Genomic DNA, 23,600 nt, shown 5'->3' on the forward strand with positions numbered 1-23,600 from the left:
TAATCAACTAATCATTTTTCAATCATTAAGTAGAAATGCTAAACACAATCTCATTATTTCAGCTTCTCAAATGTAAAGATAGTATTTATATTTTCAGTCAGGATGCATCTGAATGACAACTTAAAGTAATACTTATAATTATTATGTGTATATTAGAGAGCAGAGGAAGTGTTTTAATTAGTCAGGTTTTGTCCAAAAATGTCTGTGTTTGGGTCGTAGTGAGCACACGACTGAATGAATGGGACTTGACTTATACTGCATCAGTTGTGTGAGAGTTTGCAAACAGATGTTTTGATCTTTCGCTGTTGTTAATATGCGCCCCCCCCATTTCCTGAGGAGTCGCAGTAGAGAGAATGCAAGTTTTAAGACACTTTGGCTTCACTGGTCATAACGGGAGTATCCAAAGCTCATAGGTGGGGGTCAGAACATGGATGGGCTGGTGAATCGAGAGGTTTGCCTTTCAGCTCACCTCCCTCTTCAGCCAGACATGGTCGGGTATAACGCCCGCATCACTGCTTAGGCTGCACCCAAACCGCCAAAGACACCAAGATACTTGAACTCCCTTTGCTTGGGGAAGTGACTCACCCCCCAACCCGGAAGGTCCCAATCCACCGTTTCCCAGCAGAGAACCTCAGACTTGGAGGTACTGACTCTCATCGCTCTGATGGAGCCAACAGAACCACATTGTCTCTGCTGGATGTGGTTAAGTGATCCACAAATGGAGATTTTATGGGTGGAGTATTCCTTTAGCGGTTAAATCCTCGCTGTAGAAATGTCTCACTGTGAAACTATCACAATCAAAAGAAACCGAATAAACTGCTGGCCATTAACTGTTATCCTGCCCTTGTTATCAGCACTAATACAGTAATTGTGGAAACAGAAGCTGCAAAAGTGAATCTTCCAGAGTCCCCGTGCTGTGACAGGAACATGTCACCCGAAGAGGCCCGAGGACGGAATTAAACTGAGCCGTGACAAATGAAACGAGCCCGGAACGGTGGAGCAGCGGCGTTCCCTTCAGGCAAACACAGAGGCGTCAAACACACAATTATAATCCCCACACTTGCTACTGACGAGCTCAACGAGAATAAGTCAAATCATTTACATATGAATTCTGCATTCATCAAAGCATAAACCCGTTCCCAACGTCGACGATACACGGCCGTCAACGATCTTCGTACACAACAGGAAATGTAGTTTAGTCGATGTTGAAGTTAGTTAGTTAGTATTCGTGCTACATCTTGTCACATAACTTTAATCCCCCCCCCCCCCGCCAAATATCTGAAGTCCTTGGGACGTATGTATTGATCCTGAGACCTGTATCCTTAATGAAACTACAAAATACAGTCAAAACTCAATCTTTCATTTCATCTCAAAGGCAGAACTAAGCGTTGTCAATGTCTGCTTCTTTAAAAATTGAAAGATGTTTTAATATGTTTGTATTTGGAAGCTGTTTTTATGGTTAAACTGTTGAGGTGAGACATCTTTATACAAGCTGTTGAGGTTTTCAATCTGAGCTGCACACGTTTCATTTCTCAGACTTGTGTCGCGGACGAAGGAAAGCAGAGGATCTCTCAAACACGAGCTCTCGCTGCAGTCATCACGCAGGTCTTTTGTTTTTGTATTATTCCTTTAAGTCTCACGGAGATACATCGCTATGAATTTTAGTGCTTTTTGGAAAATTGATTCAGTGACAACATGATGTTCCCAGAAAAAAGAAATGAATTGTTTAAAAGTCCAGCAGAGCCGTGGCAAAAACAGATGCAGAGATGAGTTGCAGCTTACAGATGAAATCCTCTGGAATCCGAGCGCAAGCAGACAGAAAACGTAATGCTGGAGCTGCTTTATTACTCATAACTCTAATCCAACCCAACAACTACACAAGATACCCTCTGGGCTGCGCTCCATATGGAGCATGACTCTGTGGTTCCTGTGCAGCTGAGAGGAACAGAGCACCAACACTGTCAGGGTTAGAGGTTCAACTCCTATTAGAGATAGCCAAGGTAAGCACACACAAAGGGCTCGGGAGGAACGGTTATGGCACAGTGTGGATCTGTGTTTTTCAACCTGGACATTATTTTCACATGTTTTTGTGTCTAAGTGACAAACGGGGACGACTATTTTTTTTTGGTCCGGTACTGGAATGCAATGCATTTGCTCGGGGCAACTCACCATCAATGTACGTCCACTAAAAGTGCTTGTTTTTTTCTCCACTGTCAGGCTCAGATCGTTACTATAAGTGTCTGACAACATTATGGAAAGAACCAGAGAAATAAAAAGTAAAACGTTTTTCTTCAGTTTTCTGTTTTCTATCGTGTCATGTGACTTGTTGCCGTCAGAACACAAAAGGGGGGACGTAAGTGAGAGCTGGAGAGAGGTGAGCTACTGTTGAGTTTGTTGTGTTGCGAGTACAGAAAGTGTAGCTTAGATTCATCTAAGAGACGTTCAATGTCACGGCTGGAAATGTAGCTGATTTCAGCAATGTTGATGCAAGATTTTAGACCGAGACTTCTCACAGCGAGACGGACAGAAAACAAAAGACAAAGGTTATACTTCTCTGGAGGGTCCGTTCCACAATGCAGTGAGACAGAATCTGAGCTTGTGAGTGGCACAAAGCACTCGTAGTGGATGTACATTGACGGTGCAGAATAGCCTCCAGCGTTTACATTGCAGCCCATTTAGTGGCTGCAGCCATCTCCCTTCATGGAACAATTTGCAACATTATCAGACGATTAAATGGGCGTTATCAGTGGTTATCGTTAACATTCTAATGCTTCAGATGTGCCAAACGACCATGTTGTGAAAGTTTAAGTGAAACTCAACGTTGTAAATTTAAACAAAACAACTTTAGGTCAAGGCAACAAATGGTTAGGTTCAGGAAAAGATCGTGTTATGGGTCCGAATAAGTAAAATGCGTAACAAAAGTTTGACCTTTGGTTTTGCACAGGAAGGGATGCAGAGAGGTTTTGAGGTGTGTTAAGATGGTGCAATCAGTGTGAGGCTACTGGATGAAATAAAGGAAAGTCAAGGCGATGCGATGAGGGAAAAAGACAAAATTATAACTTCTTCTTCAGCACCTACTGTTTACCTTTCGCATTAGTTTGGGTGACAATTCATTACGATGAGTGACACCTTTGGATGCAAGAGTCTGAGAGAGGGGGGATACAATTATTCTGCACCCTTGAGGCCTGCAGCTTTAAAGAACCAGCGACTCATTAAAGATTAAAGCAGGTCTTCACACAAGTTTCCTCGCAGGTGAAAACAGCAATCTCAGTATCTGATCCAGAAAAAGATCGACATGGCAGCAGAGAATGTTCCACATACCTCTCTCTTTGAAATTATATATATGCAATTAGCTGAGAAGGCAAAGCTGGAGACAGGGAGCGGGGCACAAGCGCCCTCAGGCACATTACCAACACATTGTGTATTTCCTATGCATCATACATGACGTCTCGCTCGCTCTCCCCTCATTTAACCTTCTTGTTAATGTGTTTCAGGGGGAGCATGGCGGTGGCGGTGCATCAGGACACCATCACCTGTTCCTCAGTCCAATGCCTTCTATACCGCAAGAAGCTCTGCTCGGAGCCCCAGGGGCTCGCTGAGGGTTTAACTAATGAACAGTAGATTTATAGAAGTGCATGATGAGCACTTTGGATGTGAGAACACAGTGGAGACAATGTCTGAAATTGTCATATTGGTCAAAGCATTTGTTTTTCTACTAAACCAGGGAACAGTGAATTTTGAAACACTTCTACCATAAGTGGGGCATATTAGACCCACAAAATCACTCACTCGTTCATGCTGTCATGCTGACACAATGTGGGTATCAAAGGAAGCTGCGACAGAAACTCAAATGTCTTGTTGCAGCCAACATGTTCTCACTTCAAACTTGTCTAATATGGCAGCTTGGCCTGTGGCTCTATGCTTTAAACGTTGGCGCTCTAGGTGACCCTCTAGCATGCGTTATGCAAGTGTCAATTTATATTCATTACATGCGTTTCTTATTTCTAAATTAGCTGCCATTTTTACAGGAAACAACTTCAGGTTTACAACAAGACTGCTCGGTTAAAATTAGGAAAGCAAGAGTTAAGCAAGCCTGTAATATACATGAATGGGAGAGTCGCTACATGTTCAGGTCACGGTCTCTTCCTATCGCTGCCTTTAGTGTATCACTGCAATAGAAATAAGTGGAGAGGTCATCGGTACGGTACACGCTTATGTGACGTTACACAAGCGTAACGTCACATAAGCGTAGACTCAACATGTACTTTTGGTATCAGGCGGGACACTAACAGCAGCCTGCTTAGTGAAAGTCCTGTGTTTGTTTGAGCCGTCCACCACGGCTACCTCCTCCCTTTGGAGGACTTTCTTGCTTTTTATACTTATTATACCACAAAATGTTCAATAACATAATTATACCAAGAGACTTTCAATTTTCAAACCGACAATGGCAACATTTTATCCTGGCCACTGGGCCGCTCCAGCTGGACTGATTCCAGCCCAGCTGTTCATGGGGCTGACTAATCGCTGAAGAATGACTGAAGTCTGTCCAATCAGGCCACTTTATGCATTTGGACTTGAAAGGCTCCTCTCAGCAGGTTTAACTCAGTCAAACTACAGAAAGTTACTCGCGATGACTAATCGGGCTCCAGAAATGCCAGTTGTTCAAATTGATCAAATTGACCTAAATAAACTAATTGAGTCCAATTTTTAACAAACATGTAGTTAAAGTCTATTTCAAGAGGCACATTATAAAGACCTTTAATGGGTATCTGAAACAACAAAGAATATCTTAGATCTGTTACATGGAAAGATGTAAAGGAAGCTGGGTCTTAGTCAGCAAAGTGTGAGAACAGTTCAACTTCTTGAAACAGGCCATAGTGTATTTCTAACCAACCTTGTACCAACCCATGTATCAACTACTATGTAAACTAATGTACCTTGTACTGAGACGACAAGACTCCGTTTCAGTTTACTTCTAGTATTATTTTAACCTGTATCGAATCGGATAACCTCGATCTCTTTTGCATTGATGCCTCAGTACAGCAGAAGACACAACGAAACACAGACAAGCACTTACAAACACCATCAGAAAGAATCACATCCATCTCTGAAAAGGTCCAATACCCCAAGACATAGACCGCATATTGTATAGTATCTTGCTATAGTATGGAGAGTAGATATTATCCAGCCGACTAGATTTACAGAACAAGACTTTCAGTGATTGTTGCTTATCTGCCAAAATAGCCCCCACAGACAGAACAGCATTTAACTGGTAATCATCCTCTTAGTTTCTAGGGACAAAGGGAAATGTAACTCTACTAACACTCCACAATGTCAATGTGAAAGGCTTTAATCTGGGTTAAATTGCAGGTTAAATTGCATCTTAAAACACTTCTCAGTTGTTGTTTTTTTACCGCTAATTGGCTTGAAATGATGAGTCATTTACTGCATTGTCAAGCCTCTAAGCTATTTTGGAACCTGTCTACTTTCTGGTCTGTGCATACTTTTATGTGTGAATATGCACTGTGTTCTGGATGTGTGTGCCATTTCCTCTCTGCTATGTATATATATATATGTGTGTGTGACTTGAGAAAGAGAGAGAGAGACATCTGTGGATGTCCTGCGTCGAGGGACCGACGCGTCCCGCTTGGTTCTTTATCAGGTTCTCAGGGCTTTGATGATGCTCCTGCTGTCTCCTCTCAGCTAAACCCTCTGATAAAACCAGGAGTAGCATAGCATATTGGGAGCAGTGGGCTGCTGAGACACTTCGACAGCCGAGAATCAAACCTCGACCCTCTCTACCCAATGAGCCACGGCCGTATAATGATGTTCTCTGGGGAAGTCTCTTCCTGGTTGACATTTTTATAGGTAAAGGCTAGGCGGGCCCCTGACACTTTTGGCTCCTGGCATGTGTCCCATAGGCCCGTTCAGTAATCCATCAATGTCCCTGGGGTCCATAAAACACTTGTGATATCCAACAATCCATTTGTTAATGAAGAAATCCTTCATTTGGCTTTCTTTGAATATAGGAAAAGCTGTTTTTACATAACTAGTCGAAGACTCAAGACTCATGCTGACAACCAACTGACCGTACAGCAGGAGACTGAATCCCTCCTAATTGCAGAGGTGTTGTTCTGTGTCAGATCCTGAGCTCTAACTTCTCATGAGGTGAGCACATAAAAAGAGCAGCAGGTATCAATGAGGAATCACATTTTTATTAAGGTAAGGTGTAAACATGCCTTAAGCAAGGGCTCTGAAAGAACAACCTTGCCATCGTGTTATTTGAGTCTGTTGTATGATGGCCTCTTGTGAACTTCAGTGATAGCAAAACTCTGAAAAATAGCTGACTAAGAATGGAAAAAGGATCGCTGATCCCTGATTTACCGGATAGCGAGAAGGAGTTCATTGTGGGACACGAGTCTCTTGACCCGTGAACTTTTCCTTTTATGACGATAAACATTAGTGGCTAGGCCACCCTGTCATTTATCTGCTACCACTCTCATTTCCTTCAGAAGGTCAAGGATAGAAACGCTGACTCCCTTTACCCTCATGAGGAAATACAATTTGATCTTCTGTGCACCTACTGCGGATAGGAATACTGCTATGAAACATGCAAAAAGCAAGAAGCATGGAGAAGAAAGCAATGTGCTGGAGCAAGGAGAACATTTAATCCACGAAAGAAAAAGAAAGAAAATACTGAAGATAAATGGAATGCAATATCATCAAATTATCACAAGGATGGATGTGCATCATAGCACATGCTTAAAATCGTGTGTTTAAGGTGTAATAGTCGTATAGACCAGGCTGAGTAAGTGTGTATACTCTTCAACAAGTCAAACACCACAAAGTGTCTGAAGGCCAGAGATAAGCTGCACAGACTGCTCCACAGGAAGCAAACTAAGTGTGGCAGAGAATCTTATTTTCCAGTCCAGGTGCTCCAGTCTATTGGATCATGGACCTGGTGACACTGCTGACCGCTCAGAGATCAGCAGTAGAGCCTTCTGATCCAGTCACGCTTACAGAGGGAGCCTCTACTGGGAAGAGAAATACAAAAATACAGTTGAACAGCAATTGGTTCCCACCGAGGAGCTAAAGAAGTGGAACCAACCTGATGAAACAGGTACGTCTTCGGCTCAGCATTCAGTTTCCTGTTCCCTCCCTCAGGAGAAATTAGAAGCACAATCCGATACGGATACCCTCACCTGCTGGTGTACTCAAAAACTGCTGAATTCCCACTGCTGTACTTTGTTGTCGTTTTGTGAAATCATCCGATTGCAATCCGACTGCAGCAGCTTACTGTTCACCTCAGGCGGCAACCTCTGGTTCTGCCGAGTGAAGTGTCTTAAAACTTGCATTCTGACCACCAGGGGGCGACTCCTCTGGTTGTATAGAAGTCTATGAGAAAATGACTCTACTTCTCTCTTGATTTATTACCTCAGTAAACATTGTAAACATGAGTTTATGGTCTCAATCTCTAGTTTCAAGTCTTCTTCAATACAGCATGATGTTCATTTAGTACATTATGGTCCATTTAGAGTCACACAGACCATAAAGCAGGGTATGCTTTAGGGCGGGGCTTACTGTGATTGACAGGTCGCTGCCGCTACCAGAGCTGTATACGGCGTCTCTACGTCACTCCTCCGCATTCCAAATATGGTCATTGATGTTCATTGGTTGCAAAAACACCAACATGGCGACGACCGTAATCCATATTGCGACTGCAAAATCGACGAACTCAAGACTTTAAAACGTCCGTCCACAAACGCTGACTTTGTGCTGACACCGTGCTGTCACGATGACTATGTCAACTTCTTCTATACAGTCTATGGATGAAATACACAAAATCAGTATATTTTGATCTACTGGTATACTTGCCTTGTACCCTATTCTGACTGTATTGATACTTTAAATGTTTCCCTTTATTTAGTTTAGTCTTCATTGATTTTGTGTTGTGTCTTGTTGCATGTTCTTATCTTGATTTTGTTTTTGTTTTTAGCTATAAAATAGTACCATTTGCCGCTGACGTCATTAAAAATATGCGTGCGCATGCTGGCAATAGATGTGCCGTTTTGCCCCAGACATCCAGTTGAGATTCATTTTGGAGATTCATGTTATTTTAGGCATTGTTTCGTTGGGCTACGGCTTAGAAGATATTTGTTTTATTTCGGCAGTATGCTATATCGTATAATATCTGTCGGTCTTATTCACCCCGGTTAGATCCAATCAGAGGCTGGCCTGGGAAAACCTGGAGGGCTGATGTGTCAAGAAGAACAATCTCATGTTGGGTTAATCCCACTGTCGTCTGCCATTTCAAGCCTTTTCATATCAACTAAAAACAGGCTAAAAAGCTGAGGTGATGTAAACGGCCTTGAGCACCGAAAACAGCAATGATGTAACAATTGGCGGATGTGCTCATCATTGCAGCCTGCTGGTGCACTCGACAACCTATGGGATTCCTGCTCTTAACCGTGGTCTACATGTACACTTTGCTGGTGATTCTGGTTAGCGAGAGGGAACACTATGGGGCAGGGGCCTAAATAAAGGCAGTGCTGGGGCCCTGGGGCCCACGGGGTGAGGCTAAAGAGAACAATCAAAGCCAACATTTACATTTCAATATCAGACATCACCAGCTATGTTCAAATAATATGTTGGAACGATCACACATGACGGACAGGTACAGGGAGGAGAGCAGGACACTCATTTAGATACAATGCAGAAGCTCTATGTGGCGCTCCTCAGCCGTTCAGCTGTCTGAACCGTGTAAACCTCTTATCTAATGCACCCAGCAGCACGTCTGCTCTATTGATCTCCACACCTACGACTAAGTGAGGAATCCTGCACGCTGGGTTTTCCACAGCTCAGCCTTATTTCGAGAAATGTATTTCACCGAGGGAAAAGTTTGCTGCACGCATCTTTCTCATTTACTCGTTCGCTCACTCCAGTCCAGGTTAACACGGTAAGTATTATGTGTTTCCTTTGCAAACGCTGAATGCACATGCTGACGGGGAATACAAGCAAAATAAAACAAAATGTTCAACGTAAGATGTATATGTTTCTACGACAAGCAACTTTGTGCAAATTAGGATTGTTCTCTCAGTTGCTGAGTGTTAAGATGAGAAGATTGATACCACTTTCATGTCAGCGTGCTGAATAGCAATCTACTGCCAGCAGCCGGCTAACTTAGCTTAGCACGAAAGACTAGAAACAGGGGAAACAGCTAGCCTTGCTCGGTAACAAAGTACCAAAGGTAACAAAGTCTGCCTTCCAGGACCTCTAAAGCCCACTACTATCTCATGTGTTTAATCCGTACAAACACTGAAGTTAAAACTAACAAATCTCAACTTTACTTGGAGATTATGCGTCGGACTATTTCTTGGCGAGGACCGATAACTTCCTGGAGTGTCCTCTGGTTTCCCGGCAACTACTCCGAGCCGAGACATACTCTGGTATTGAATGACTGTAAAACGGGAACCCTTTGGTTTTTAAAACGTGTTGATCGCGGTGGACTGAGTTTGTTACCTTTGGACTGAGTCACGCTGAGCTGTTCCCCCGTTTCCAGTCTTTTCCTGAGTAAGGGATAGTTTACAGCTAGTCCCTCATTTCCTACATAACGTCCCGCTCACTGTACATTATCCCGCTTTTTACACGGCTTGCTAAAGAAATTAGTAGCTTGATTCAAAATATTGTCTTGAAAAATGATTTCATTGATTTAAAAATGATTGTATTGCTTGAGATAGTCCTCTAGCTGCGTACGGTAATAAATGACTCGGAAGTGTCGTTACGTGACAAATAAATACACGTTGACTTCTCGTTTCTCACGCAGCACAAACGAACGTCTGGTCTCATCCGGCCTTCATAGCTACACCTATAATAACAGAGGTATCTTAAGTACCCCAACGATATCATTTCCTATGTTATCAACGTAATAAATGAACGAGAAAGTATAAAGGTCACTCAGGACAGGAGGGAGCGGAGGTGGACGGGTCCAACAAAGCATCTCTGTCACCCAGGAGACGACTTCGTTCCCCTTTGAATCGAAAAGATCGTCGATTTATTTGTCACGTTACTTGCGTACTTCAGTGACGGCACTTCCGTAGTTATTTTCATAAACTGTATGCATGTAGCGAGGGGAAATTGATACCGTGTTGACACGCAGAAAATATGAAGAGTAACTTTTCGTGAGATATCGTAGGAACCGTTGTATGAGGACACGTAGCCGGGTGAAAGACCTTCCACCTGCTCTTCTGCCCGCTCTGTGCGTCGGGTTCTGCGGCCTTTTTTCTTCCTGGTTCGTGGTTTCGTGGATTTGTTTTTCGTTGGCTACAAACCTTATGGGATGTGAGCTGCTGTTGATCAGTGAAAAACTGAGAAGTGACACGACTGATGATTTGTATTCAGCTGCAGCTTCCAGCCATGTCCTCCGTTACATTCCCCTTTGAGACCAAACACCATTAATCCACACACACACACACACACACACACACACACACACACACACACACACGTAGTCTGTCAAACTGTTCAGACAGTGTTCAATGACATTCCTCACTCATATGGACAAACATGCCAAAACACACACACATTGTGCACATACTTCGTCACCTGCTCCCTCAGCCACATAGACACACACACACACACACACACACGCACACACACACACACACAGGCCACATACTGTGAGCAGTGGCCTCATTTATAACGAAAGTCAGTAAGCAGAGAGAGAATGTAGAGGTCCCAACAGCTTGCAGAGATTTGGAGATCAATCAACACACACAACAACAAACTGGCCCCAAGCTCCACTGGTAACCCACCATGCATCTCTCTCCCTGTCACACACACACACACACACACACACACACACACATGAAAAAGACATGCAGTCCCAACCCCTATGTCATACATGAAACATCACACACAGCTAACCCACATACACAGCTACAGTGATGGGCAGCAGGAACAAACACCGTGATCAATAATAATAACGCAGAGACAGAAACACCGTACTGAAAGTTTAGAATTCAATCATTAAGAGTTAAACAGGAGCACATATTAGTCAAATCGCATCCGGGACAAACATATTGATGATGCTCTTTTTATGCTGAGGTGATAAAAAAAATGAAAGAAAAACAATATTTGGATGAGATGTGATTGTTAACTCCACACGGAGATGTAAAGGTGAGAGAACTGCATCACAGTAAGTTAAACAGATAAAGTGTGTTCCAACCTTTACTTATGAAAGAAAGGTTGCTGGTTCAAATCCTAAAATGTGGAAATATGTGTATTCAATTCTTAAGAATGAAACATTAGATATTAAACAAATACATGATGTGGGTGTTTTTCATTGTATTGTTCATGTTTGTAAGATGGTTTGTCTTTTACCTCGTGAACCTAATTCTGAAACTTAACTTGATGAAAACAAGCGCGTCCCTTGTCATGAATAAAAACATCCTCACCTGCTTCGTTTGACTCAATAGAATGAATTAGTTGAATTAAACAAGAGTCATGAGCTTTATGCACTCCAGACGTGAAAGTTGATGAGCTGGCACTCATCTAGCCAGCTGCTGAGCTAATACAACTTTTTCTCTCTCTGTCTTACAAACACCTAAAGAAGGTTCTGTGACTAAAACAGACAAATCATTTCACTTAAACTACACTTCAGTCACTTTAGCTTCTCTTTTTAGAGAAACTTTTAGAGATTTGTAACCGCCGTTACAAATCAGACATCACCCGACAAATTGCTTCCGGTTAATTGAAGCGCCTGAAACCATTTATTAGCCCCAAATAACACACAGCTGTCTGATCAGAATCTAAAGTAGTGTTTCCATGTTGAAAGGACATGCACATGGAACACAGAGGATCAACCTGTTGTGAAAGCGATCAGCTGGGCTCAATGAGAGAGAGGTTTATATCTCCAAACACCAGCCGAGATGCTTTGTTTACTCACATCGATAAAATCTAAAATGACCAGCTGAGCGCAGAAGAAGAGCTTCTTACTACAGACCGAACACAAACCTCATTCAGAGAGGGTGTGGCTTCCTGTGGACATTCAACAAAGACTTTAAGAAGTAAACTGCAGGCTGAACAGTGAAGGAGGAGGAGGAGGAGGAGGAGAAGGAGGAGGAGGAGGAGAAGGAGGAGGCGGAGAAGGAGGAGCAGAAGGACAAGAAGAAGAAGGAGAAGAAGGAGAAGGAGAAGAAAAAGAGGACAGATGAGTACATGACATGTCAACAACATCAGCAGGAGACAAGCATCATTTCTCTCTGTGAGTGTGTGTGTGTGTGTGTGTGTGTGTGTGTGTGTACACAATGTACACTTGCAGGGACTCACACAAAAACACACAATGTTACACACAAAAACACACAATGTTACACACTAAAACACACAATGTTACACACTAAAACACACAATGTTACACACTAAAACACACACAGCGGCAGCATAATTGGCAGTATTCTCTTTCTCTCTGACACACACACACACACACACACACACACACACACACACATGCACATACCCTTAACTCGTCGCCTGATGACCCCTAAGCGGCACTTGAGTGAGACGGAGAACATCCTTTTTTCTCTTGTCTTCTCTTTATCTTCTTCCTGGTTTCTGTCTTTCTTTTTCTCCCTCTTCCTCCTCCTCCTCTTCTTCTTCTTCTTCTTCTTCTTCTTCTTCTTCTTCTTCCTCCTCCTCAGTCAGATATCAGTGTGAGCCGAGTGAGGGATGAGAGAGCGGCATCGGAGCGTTGGCCGGTCACATGGCAAAGGCAGGAAAGAGAGAGAGAGAGAGAGAGAGTCCTTTTTTCTCTGACGAGGAGAGAAGTGGTTTCACAGTCTCCCTTTGCCTCTCTCTCTCTCTCTCTCTCTCTCTCTCTCTCTCTCTCTCTCTCTCTCTCTCTCTCTCTGTGTGTGTGTGGGAAGTAGTAGTGTGAAATTAAGCTGCCTCCTCCCTTTCTCTCCCCTCGCTCTCTTCTTCATACTCTGCCTCGGTGTTACCTTCTTTCACCTCGCTACCTCCCTTTCCTCCCTCATCCTCTCTTTTATTGTTGTGTCTGTCACACTCTCATAATCTTTCATCCTCTATTTTTTTCAGGAATTTCTTCTGGCTTATTTTTCCTCTTCATCTTTTATGTCTGCTTTTTTTAAATGGTTTGTTATATGCCCACTTTTTATTTTTATGACTCGTCATTTTTTCTTTCTCTTTTTTTTCTGTTTTATAAACAGCTTGTCTTCCTTTCTTCCTGAAGTAGTCCTTCGCCTTTTGAAGTCACACTAGCAGGTCTAGCACTAGCACTGTGGCAGGGCAGCCCTGTCTCCTCTTTCATTCATTCATTCATCCATCCATCAGGGACAGTGCACATTAATCAACATTTTAGTTTCTACCTCACTGTGAATGTGCCAGAGTTAGCTGAGCTGTAGGGCAGGTTATTACATCATCAGTACAGTTGAACAGCAAACACTACAGCACAACACTGTCCAGCATACGACAATACGATACAATACAGTAAAATACATTATACAACAATACGTTACAGTAGCAGATTTATAAAAATATAATGGTGTAAATAAAAGTATAATGGCACTACCTGATATTAGGTAGGATTACTTGTGATTGCAGGTTTGGTTTTTTTGGTCTCTTTAGTAATTACAAAATGTCATTCCCATAAATAAACTAAATTGCACTCTTAATTATGTTTGGAGGGAAAACGTTTCCTCAAAGTCGCAGTTTGGAACAGTTGTAAACTCGTGTTTAAGGTTGTAAATCAACGCTACAGAACTAATTGGATCGGTTCAGAAAATAAAACATCACGATTTGGCTTAAAGTGATTGAAGCAAAACAATAAGAAGGATCTTCTGTCTTTTCATCTGATCCTAACTGCTAGAAGGAGAAAATAAAATCCACTGTGCTACTCAAAGGCTGCCGTCAACATTTAAGGCGGAATGTTTTCTTGAATTTTACTGAATACACGCGTTGACGTCGTGAATCAATCAACACACCTAAAATGTCAACATGGCAACTTTGACCATCCCATCTGTTTGTATTGGCTCTCTCGCATGACATACGCGTTAGTGATGATTACATCTTCAAGCATTTAAAAGAAAATGTATTCAAACTGAATACTCTATTTAACTCATATGGAGGAAAAGAAAGCGACAGGGCGTCGTTCCATCAGCACTACGCCGATGAGCTCTGAGGCCGATCAGTTGGTTGGTTCAACACTTTTGGTGCAGACTGAAATAAACCTTTCAAATATTGGATGGATTGCCATGAAATCTTTTACATATAATAAAGCTCCCGAGAGGATAAAGCCAACTAACGTCGGTGATCACCTTACTTTTCATCCATAGCTGCTACAACTTTTATATTTTTAAGTGACATATCTTGCTTATTTGACGGATCGACACAAAATTTGGTACAAACATTTACGGTCCACAGAGGATGAACCCTCATAACGTTGGGTAATATCAGACGTTGTTTCTAGAGCCAGCAGCAGGTCAAAGCTTTTAATCGTCCAGTGAAATGTCTACTGGATGGATTGCCAAAACATTTGGCAGGCGACAAGCATTCATGGTCCCCAGAGGATGTATTGGGTTGAATTTTAATGGCAGTTTTTGGTTTGGAGTGAATGAAACACAATCCAGGAAGTTTTAAGGTTTATCGGCTCACGACACAAAAAGTTCACGCCAGCAATGACTTTATCGTTTCATCCATCCAGCAAGGTAAAGAGTAGAAATACGGCGTCCACGTTACAAAGTCATTTACCGAGAATATGCGCTTGCATGCATTTGTTTGGCCATTGCATTGCAGAAAAAGTTAAGCCGTGTTCAACTTTTTGCCGGAGCCCAATAGCGCCGATTGACTGACTCCATTCAGATGAATGAGAGTGCTTCGTTCTATCAGTCAAGCTAAAGTGCTTCTTCTTCCTTTATCATCTCCCCCCACAATAAGACAAAATGAATAAAAAAGGCCGTTCTCTTTTCTTCAGTGATTAATTCTTTTATCTATTTTACTTCTTCACAGTGAAAATAATACGACTTGTCTCTCTGGTTCATTCCTCAAACTCTCTCTCTCTCCCTTCTTTGTCACTTTTCTCTGTTGCCATCTCTCCCCCCCCCCCCAACACTAATCTCCACACCGGCGCGTTTTAACCTCCCTCGCTCCAAATCATATTCTGCAGGGCTCCAAATTCTTACAATCTCTCTCTCTCTCTCTCTCTCTCTCTCTCTCTCTCTCTCTCGCTCTCTCTTTCCTGCATCATGTGAGTCTCTCTCTTTCTCAGCGTCATGGTAACAGTGTTGAGGGGGTGGAGGGGTTGAAGGGTATAAGCTATAGCAAAAATGACTGAGAGATCATAGGAGCAAATGGCCGGGCTCGGCAGAGGAAGGGAAGAATAGCGCGATGAGGATGTGAAGTACGAGGGCCGAGGAGGTGGAAGTGTGTTCAAACTGGGGGGGGGGGGGGGGGGGGGGGGAGGGGGGGGGAAGAGGGGGGGGGGGGGGGGAGGTGGAGGAGAATGGCCGAAATGAAGAGGAGATTGAGGAAACGAGGGAAAAAGATGAGGCGATAAAGCGACGTGGAAGAAGACACCAAAGCCGTGAAGGAAGTTGAGAAAAATGTGGGCAACAGATCAGAGAAGACGCTCTCCTTCATTATTTCATATCGTTTTCAATATGTTTTGGAAGGTGTCACAGCATTATGTGCTCTTGCGTTGTTGGCAGAGTCATGCAAGGAAGCAGTTTTTTGAGTAAGAGGCTGAAAGATTTAGCTCAAGTGTGTTACACTCAATGGACCCAAGTCCACACAGCAACGGTCTATTTTAGGTACAACGTGTCTATTTCCCAGCTCGGTTCATTTCATATTCAGAGAATCACTGCAAGAGAAGAGAGGAATCAATATGCCAGCGTCCCTCCATGCGTAGCTTCTGCATCAATTCAAGCCTTCTTTTCATCACATACAGGCTTATACTTTCGTTGACATAATTATTTTTTTCAAATGTTTATTTGGATTGGTTAAAGTCCAAATCAGATTGGTTATATATTAATACATTTCATATTTGGTAATGGGGGAAACACAGATCTGGCTTTGCTGTTCCCTTCGACCTGCAGTCGCAGTTCCGGCGGGAGGTGGAGAGGCTCCGCCCACCTCGCTGCTCCGCCCGGAGTCAACACCGACACCACGCTACTGGAGACCCAGGCCGAATAGCTGGGCCCGCAGGAGGGAAGGGACCAGAACCAGGACTGACTGGAGCAGACTGTCAGACACCTGCTGCAGTAAAACGAGAAGTTTTCTAAAGGGAGTCTGCTGCTCGGAAACACTACCGCTTTAGTCCACAGGGACCGCCAAACTCAACACAAAACTAAAGTTCCTCGTAGTAGCTTTAATGTCACAACTAACCTTTACTGTGTAAAACAAAGATCTTTCTCTAACCTGAACCCAGCAGGGAGAGCCTCATGGAAACCACAAGGTTTAGTTTGCTACGAGTGGATATTTGTTTGCAATATCAGATACTTTTGTGGAAAACAAAAGAAATACCTTGACTGTGAATATTTTATGGAAATGTTCAGTATCAACATTTTCGTGACTTGCCAGATACGTCAATTAACAACATTTTCGTCTTATATTAATAGACAATGAGGCCGGCATTGTTTTCTTTCAAAAACATATTTGTTGATAAATAATAATGGTAATCAGCATCCTGTTGCAACAGGAAACATAACTTTAAGGTGAGTGTGGACATGAAACATAAAGTTTACTTCAGTTTACATTAAAAATTAAAAGATGAAGTTGAAAGCGACGCAGTTGTAGATTTGGGTGTTGACTCTCAGCGGGTTTGGCTGAACTAGGAAATCTGTACATATACATAAGAGTCATCTGATATCAAAATTAACTGTTATTTTCAAATACAATATAATCTTTTACAGTAGAGAAGTTTGCTAAAATAACAACAGTAGTCAGATATTGAGAAACAGGAAGGGCAGCAGGTATGCAGGCTATTTAAAATCATTATGATTCTGATGCCTCATTTGTACGAGTGAACCATACAAGCCACGCACGCCTCCAATGAACGGTCTATTATACCAACGGTTGACAGGGAGCAGCACAGTCGGTGTCCATATCAGCTGTCAATCAAATACCCACCAGACAGAAACCACCACGGAATGATCTCATTAATGAAGAAATAATTATACAGCACAATTACTGGAGGAAATGAAACTGGTAATTGAGACCATAATGACTTGTGAAATAAATACACATATTAAGAAGATGTTGACCTTTTTTTTAATGGGTGCCATCGAGCAGACATTAGAGGAAATGCACACTTCTACACCGGTCAATGTTCTGCTACGGTGGCTACTTCTTGGCTAATTAAAAGTATTGCTCTCAGTCGTCCTGTATTCTCCTGTAGACACTTATCTGCTCATTCAACGCACGTGTAGGCGTGATTTTGTTTGGGGAAGTAACCTCTTTAAATGTGCATGTGGCACCATATCCACGTCAGTGATACGTTCATTTTGTATTAAATGATACAAACCGACTGGACCGTTTTTCTGTGGATGTTCACAACTTTCTGCACTTTCAAAACATGACCCGCATATCTGTGTTCTCTGAGAACTCAAAAAAGCATTATTGTGATGATAAAGTTGTGATATAATGATAATTAAGTCAGAATATCTCACCGATAAATGTACCTAGTAGGACTCTGGATGATACAAAGTTTAGGGAAGCGGCTTTGTGCTGTTCGTCATCGGAGGTGGAAACTCAACATTGTCGGGCTGATTGTCAACACAAATATTAACTGTTAAGAATTCCACCTTTTGGTTTATCTTACTCTCTCGCTGATTTGAGGCTTCAAAATAAGAAAACAAATTAGCGACAGCAGCCGCTGGAGCTTCTTGGATCAGAGTAAACGAGCAGAAGAGACAAACCTGAGCTGCTGGAGATAGAAGCTCCAGCAGGACTTTGAGGGAGATACACGTTTCTATTTGGCATTCCAATCCATCCCCAGCAGAGCAACTGATCTATATTTATCATCCCTTACTGGCAATCTCCTCCATTTCATTTTACACAAGCACACACACACTGTGCATATGATACATACTGTATGTACACACACTTCTGCATGTATACAATAACCAAAAGAAGAAGAAAAAACAATCTAGATCCTTTTTTTCAAACCGTCTTTTCTTCAAACACAAACAGGACTCACACAAGCATTAAGTTGTAAACACACTCTGCTTTTGGCTCTCGTTACTTCTTATCCGTCAGAGACACAGACACACACACACACACACACACACACACACAAATAGTGCGTCACACACATATACACACAAGCACAGTTGTGCGCACATCCTCCGAAAAATTTGCAGGCAAAGAATACACCCTCCCACACACACACACACACACACACGAGCAGAGGGCACTGGAAAAACATCCACTCAAATATCTGCCCACACAACAACACAAACTAAATGTTAAATTGCCTGAGGGGGAGAGAGAGAGAGAGAGAGAGAGAGAGAGAGAAAGAAAGAAAGAATACAAAAAGTCGAAAAAAAGTTTTAGAGAAGTTTTTTTTCTGCCATGCCGTTTATGGTTCGGGTGTGTCTGGACTACTAAAACTACTTTAACAGGGAGGACATGTTCAAAGTCAAACCTCAAACAAACCACAGCCTGTGGACTCCTGAGTCAAAGTAAGACTGTGAACAACCAGCATCGCCTCTCAGAGGTTTATGAGGACGGGAACCTTTAAGGTGTTAATCAATATCTCCCGTTGTCCCTCCAGTTCTTAATCGGTTCCCCGGTAAATCGTTGGGTGATCGATATTCATCACCATCCTGAACTGCTCTGAAGTCAGTATAAACCGTCAACATTCCTAATTGTGATCCTTTTCACTTTGTTACTGTAATATATCAATTGTTTATTATTTGCATAAAAACAATTAAAGAAATAATTGATTGTATTTTCATTTAAAAAACAAACAGGGGTTTGTTCCCCACGTGAAACGTAGATTTATTGATCACATAACTTATGCTTATGTGGTTATTTGAACTCAAATGACGATCTATTTGTAAAGTATTTCACGATTGTTTCCTGAACTAACTCAGTCGTCTTGTTGCCTGAACCTAACTAAAGCTAGTTAACCTAAAGAATATGTTGAAAGGAACGTGTGCAGGTAACGAGCGGAGGTTGACACGTATTGCTGGACTTTCGTAGGAAAATGTACATAAAATGACAAACCTTTGGTAAGATATCATACAAACCGTTGTGTGAGGACACGTTGGCATGTGCTACTGTAGGAAAGCACCAGTAAGAGGAATCGATGGTCACAGAGGTACGTATGTGATTCCAAGGGATCAAATGCTTAGGAACCCGTTCTCGATTCCCATCCCGAGAGGTTTAGTGATTCTCTAAACATCTTCCTCTTAATTCCAACAGAAAGCACTCGGTCACATGATCACAGCTGTAGTCTTTCTGGTGAGGACGGTCTCCATATTTCAGAGCTCTGGTTAATATTTGCTGGGCTGTTGGACTGAAACAGGGATTACCTCAAACAGACAGAGCGGCAGGAAGTTGATCAAAGACATTTAAGCGGAGAATGCAGCTGCATCGTCTTCTGGTTCTTATTAGAGGCTCTTGAGTTATTAATCACAGCGCTGCTGCGTATAGCCGGTGCACTTCATCACCCTTCAACACACTCAGAGAGCAGAGAGCCACTGTAGCGCCACGCTTCTCCACTTAATTGGTCCACACAGCGCAGAGCACGGAGAACAGAAACGTGTTGCGCCGAGCTAATGTGACACACAGCTGTCATAACATGCAGAGGAGTGAATCCTCTGTTGGTTGGTGTGGCTTATAATCCTTCTTTTTCATTCATTCACCTTTGAGTTTGAAGCATGCACCTCTAGTCTGTGTCGCTATATTCCCCGAAATGCTTCACTTTAAGCAAATATCGCTTTAATGCAGGAATCAATACCCTAGCAGTCCAATGCTCGTTACAGAAATCCTTACAACAGCGTCCACAGAGGACAGCAACGAGCCAACATGACTGCTCAGTGCAACACATAATTCAACGCAGCGTGAAAATTTAAGGATAAACAAATGACCACCAACCTGAGTACATTCAAACAGAAGAGACTTTGGGCACTTTGGCCGCTACCCGTCTACGGTTAAAGGTTTTGTCATGCTTTGCTAAAACACTGCATGTGTGTTGTAAAATGTTACCGTGGTTGGAAGAAAGGTTCCTTTCCCTTCGATACTAACTTGTGTGCGCACGTCGCCCTCCTGCTTCTTCACTACATAAAAGATGAACGCAGCACTTTCAAATTCAAACCTGGCAACCTTAACAAGTCGGCTTTTTTTGGAAGGTGTGAGTTCAACTAACACACACAATGCTAACGTGTTAGGCATCTCCCCTGTAAGCCCCCGTAAAGCCAAGTCTAAGCTTGTTTTGTCAGCTCCCTCAGGCCAGCGCAGTAGACTTAATCAGACATCTATAGCTCCAGGTTTTAATGTGCCCTGGACTCCACACAACGGTTTATGCAACACACGGAGAATACAAATATTGATTTATGCAGGGTATAAAAAAAGCAGCCAAATCCTGGCATCCTGTTACATTAACGGGCGTTTTGGCGTCGAACCAGCGGAGGGATTTCTGTTCTATACTTGAAACCACAGTTGGCTCACAAATATGTGAATCATGTCAATTTGAGAAAAGCAAATACAGAGACAAAAATAGTCACTTTCCTCTCCTGGATGTGGAGTAAAGGTAGTAAAAAATAAAAGCACCAAAACTTAAACTGCACCAAAAGTAGAACCCTAGAGGAGGCCTGTTAATGGATACCATCCATCAATAACTTGTATTAACAGGTGATCCTCACACCCAGGTCAACAAAAAGAGACGCTTTGTCAGTGCCCCTTGGCTTCTTTCACCGACGGACTGAGGCACCCTTTAGCATCTGTACGAGGCGCAACTAACGCTAATGTGAACCCATCAGCGTCACGATATGACGAATAAGATTGTGTCCCTAGTGAAACCAAGTCAACGTTGACTTTTTGACCTTACTTCTGTTGCGCAACTTCTGAGCTTTACTAATATCAGTTATTTTACGAACAAAGGTACTTATTTTAACTGAAACTAAAATATTTTCCTTAATCCATGTAGTTTCATCATAAACCTAAAAACTAAGTAAACTTACCTTGGAAATTTATTTTGAAAAGATAGTTGCATGTTACGAGCCATAGTATAATCAAACGTGGCTCTCCTCATGATATATCCAGGCGGGAACCTCAAGTTCTGCCGAGTGAAGTCGATGAGGAAGTGTCTTAAAGCTGCATTCTCTCTAGTGTCCACCAGGGGGCGACTCCTCTGGTTGTATAGAAGTCTATGAGAAAATGACTCTACTTCTCTCTTGATTTATTACCTCAGTAAACATTGTAAACATGAGTTTATGGTCTCAATCTCTAGTTTCAAGTCTTCTTCAATACAGCATGATGTTCATTTAGTACATTATGGTCCATTTAGAGTCACACAGACCATAAAGCAGGGGATGCTTTAGGGCGGGGCTTACTGTGATTGACAGGCTGCTGTCAGAGTCTCTACGTCATTCGTCCGCAGCCCAAATATGGTCACTACCGTTTATTGGCTGCGGAAAAAAACGAAATGGCGACAGCCGTAATCCAAGACGGTGACGGCAAAATGGAAGCTTCAAAACGTCAGTCCACAAACCAATGGGTGACGTCACGATGACTGTCCACTTCTTGTACACAGTCTATGAATATCTCATATAAAGCCAGCAAAAAATTTAATTTCTGTTCTTTACCTGCATACAGTCTTTTCAAAACTGCCATCTCCACATGAAACAACACAGTTAGGTTTAGGCATCAAAATGATTTAGCTAAGTTCGTTTCGGTTAAAATAACGACGGAATGCCGCTACTGAAGTACACAAGTGACGTGACAAATAAAACAACGTTGACTTCTGGTTTCACATGATGGAATGAACAGCGGTGGAAAGATCGCCGTTTGTTGGAACAATCCACCTTCACTCCCACAAACAGTGTGTGCTTTTACGGTCCTTGTTCTTCCTAATCGTTCATAATCACATGAATAAAATACTAAATCATGTTGTGGGACATCTACAAATTACGGCATATCGGTTTTTGGAGGTAAAGCCACGAAGGCTGGATGAGACCAGCCTGAACAGAGAGTAGTAATACTTTAAATACTATAATTATAAATGTATAAGATCAGCAGTTTGCATGTTGGGTTTATTGTATTGACGTTATCGCAGAGTAATTAGGCTCTCTATGAAATCTGTCACGGTGGATTTTAATTACAAAGCTGTTCACTCTCCTTTAAACCTAATGAGGACTTTTTGGTGGGGTCACACATTCCAGGAGAGAGAGAGAGAGAGAGAGAGAGAGAGAGAGAGAGAGAGAGAGAGAAGTTAGTTGCTCTGTCGGCTGTTACCATCACCCTCGTACCATTACAGATCCAGCACACACACACACACACACACACACACACACACAGCATTGTGTGAGGTCTGTGTAAAGCATTAGAGAAGAGTGCTGTGGCTGGATTAACTCTGCTCTGCTCTCATTAGCTTAATCTTCTGTGGAATTGCACACATACACACGAAACGATGATTACTGTTATTTCTGTTCAGCCTCCACACACACACACTAAGTTAAGTACGTATTATACTGAAAACTAGAATGTACTGAACATCACTTCTCATGTGTTCATCAAACGCTAACTTACTGACGTTCTGCTGTCAGCATCCATTTGGTTCACCCCGGACAAATAGAGTAAAAATCTATTTCTATTGAGTAACCTGTATGTAAATACCTCTGGTTCTGTAGAGTGAAGCCAAAGCAGAAGTGCCTTAAACTTGCATACTCTAATAGTGACTCCTCTGGTAGCAAAAAGAAGTCTGATTGTATTGAATTCATGGCCGCGGTCACACTCGCTTTAACACTCCGTGTCATTCACCCATTCACATCTATTCATACACTGATGGCTACCATGCAAGGTCTCCATCAGGACCGGGGATCAAACCCCCGATCCTTCATATTGCAGTACGACCCGCTCTACCTCAGCCACAGCCCATGTGTCTCTCCACATGGTGGATAAACACATGTTTTGTTTATTTAAAGCATAGCCGCTAAAAAAAATGCCATGGTTAAAAAGCAACTTCACATTTAAACACATGATCTTTTAAATTCTTAAAGACTTAAAAAATTAAAGTGTATCAAATACACTCAACAGGACTCAGACAGCAGCGCTCGGCTGTGATCCAGACCCTTTTTTTCATCTTCTCTTCCCTTTTTTTCATCTTCTCTTCCCTTTTTTCATCTTCTCTTCCCTTTTTTTCGTCTTCTCTTCCCTTTTTTTCGTCTTCTCTTCCCTTTTTTCTCCTCGGGACAGGAAGTCTGCGGCAGGAAGGTGACGGAGACCTACGTTTGATAAATTATCTGGATTTTGTCCACATGCAGTCCAAACCTCACCGAGATCCCAACTCAATGCTACACAGACTCAATGCTACACAGGCTCAATGCTACACAGACTCAATGCTACACAGGCTCAATGCTACACAG

The 23,600-nt window shown here is 42.4% G+C and overlaps 1 protein-coding gene across 4 annotated transcripts in view; it reads right to left on the reverse strand.

The window, feature by feature from the left end:
- The window catches only part of LOC116393707 (glutamate receptor-interacting protein 2-like), a 244,088-nt gene that overhangs the window by 101,053 nt on the left and 119,435 nt on the right, over positions 1–23,600 (reverse strand). Inside the window, exon 1 of one of the 4 annotated variants that reach the window (XM_031866642.1) lies at positions 12,515–12,636. The exons of the other annotated variants lie outside the window; for them this stretch is intronic. Coding sequence (XP_031722502.1) covers positions 12,515–12,569 — 55 coding nt within the window. The 5' untranslated portion in view covers positions 12,570–12,636. Of the gene's footprint in view, positions 1–12,514; positions 12,637–23,600 lie in introns of those variants that run through there. 4 annotated transcript variants of the gene reach the window in all.

This window comes from Anarrhichthys ocellatus, unplaced genomic scaffold (genome assembly GCF_004355925.1).
Source record: "Anarrhichthys ocellatus isolate YVR2014 unplaced genomic scaffold, GSC_Weel_1.0 scaffold1, whole genome shotgun sequence".
Lineage (NCBI taxonomy): Eukaryota > Metazoa > Chordata > Actinopteri > Perciformes > Anarhichadidae > Anarrhichthys > Anarrhichthys ocellatus.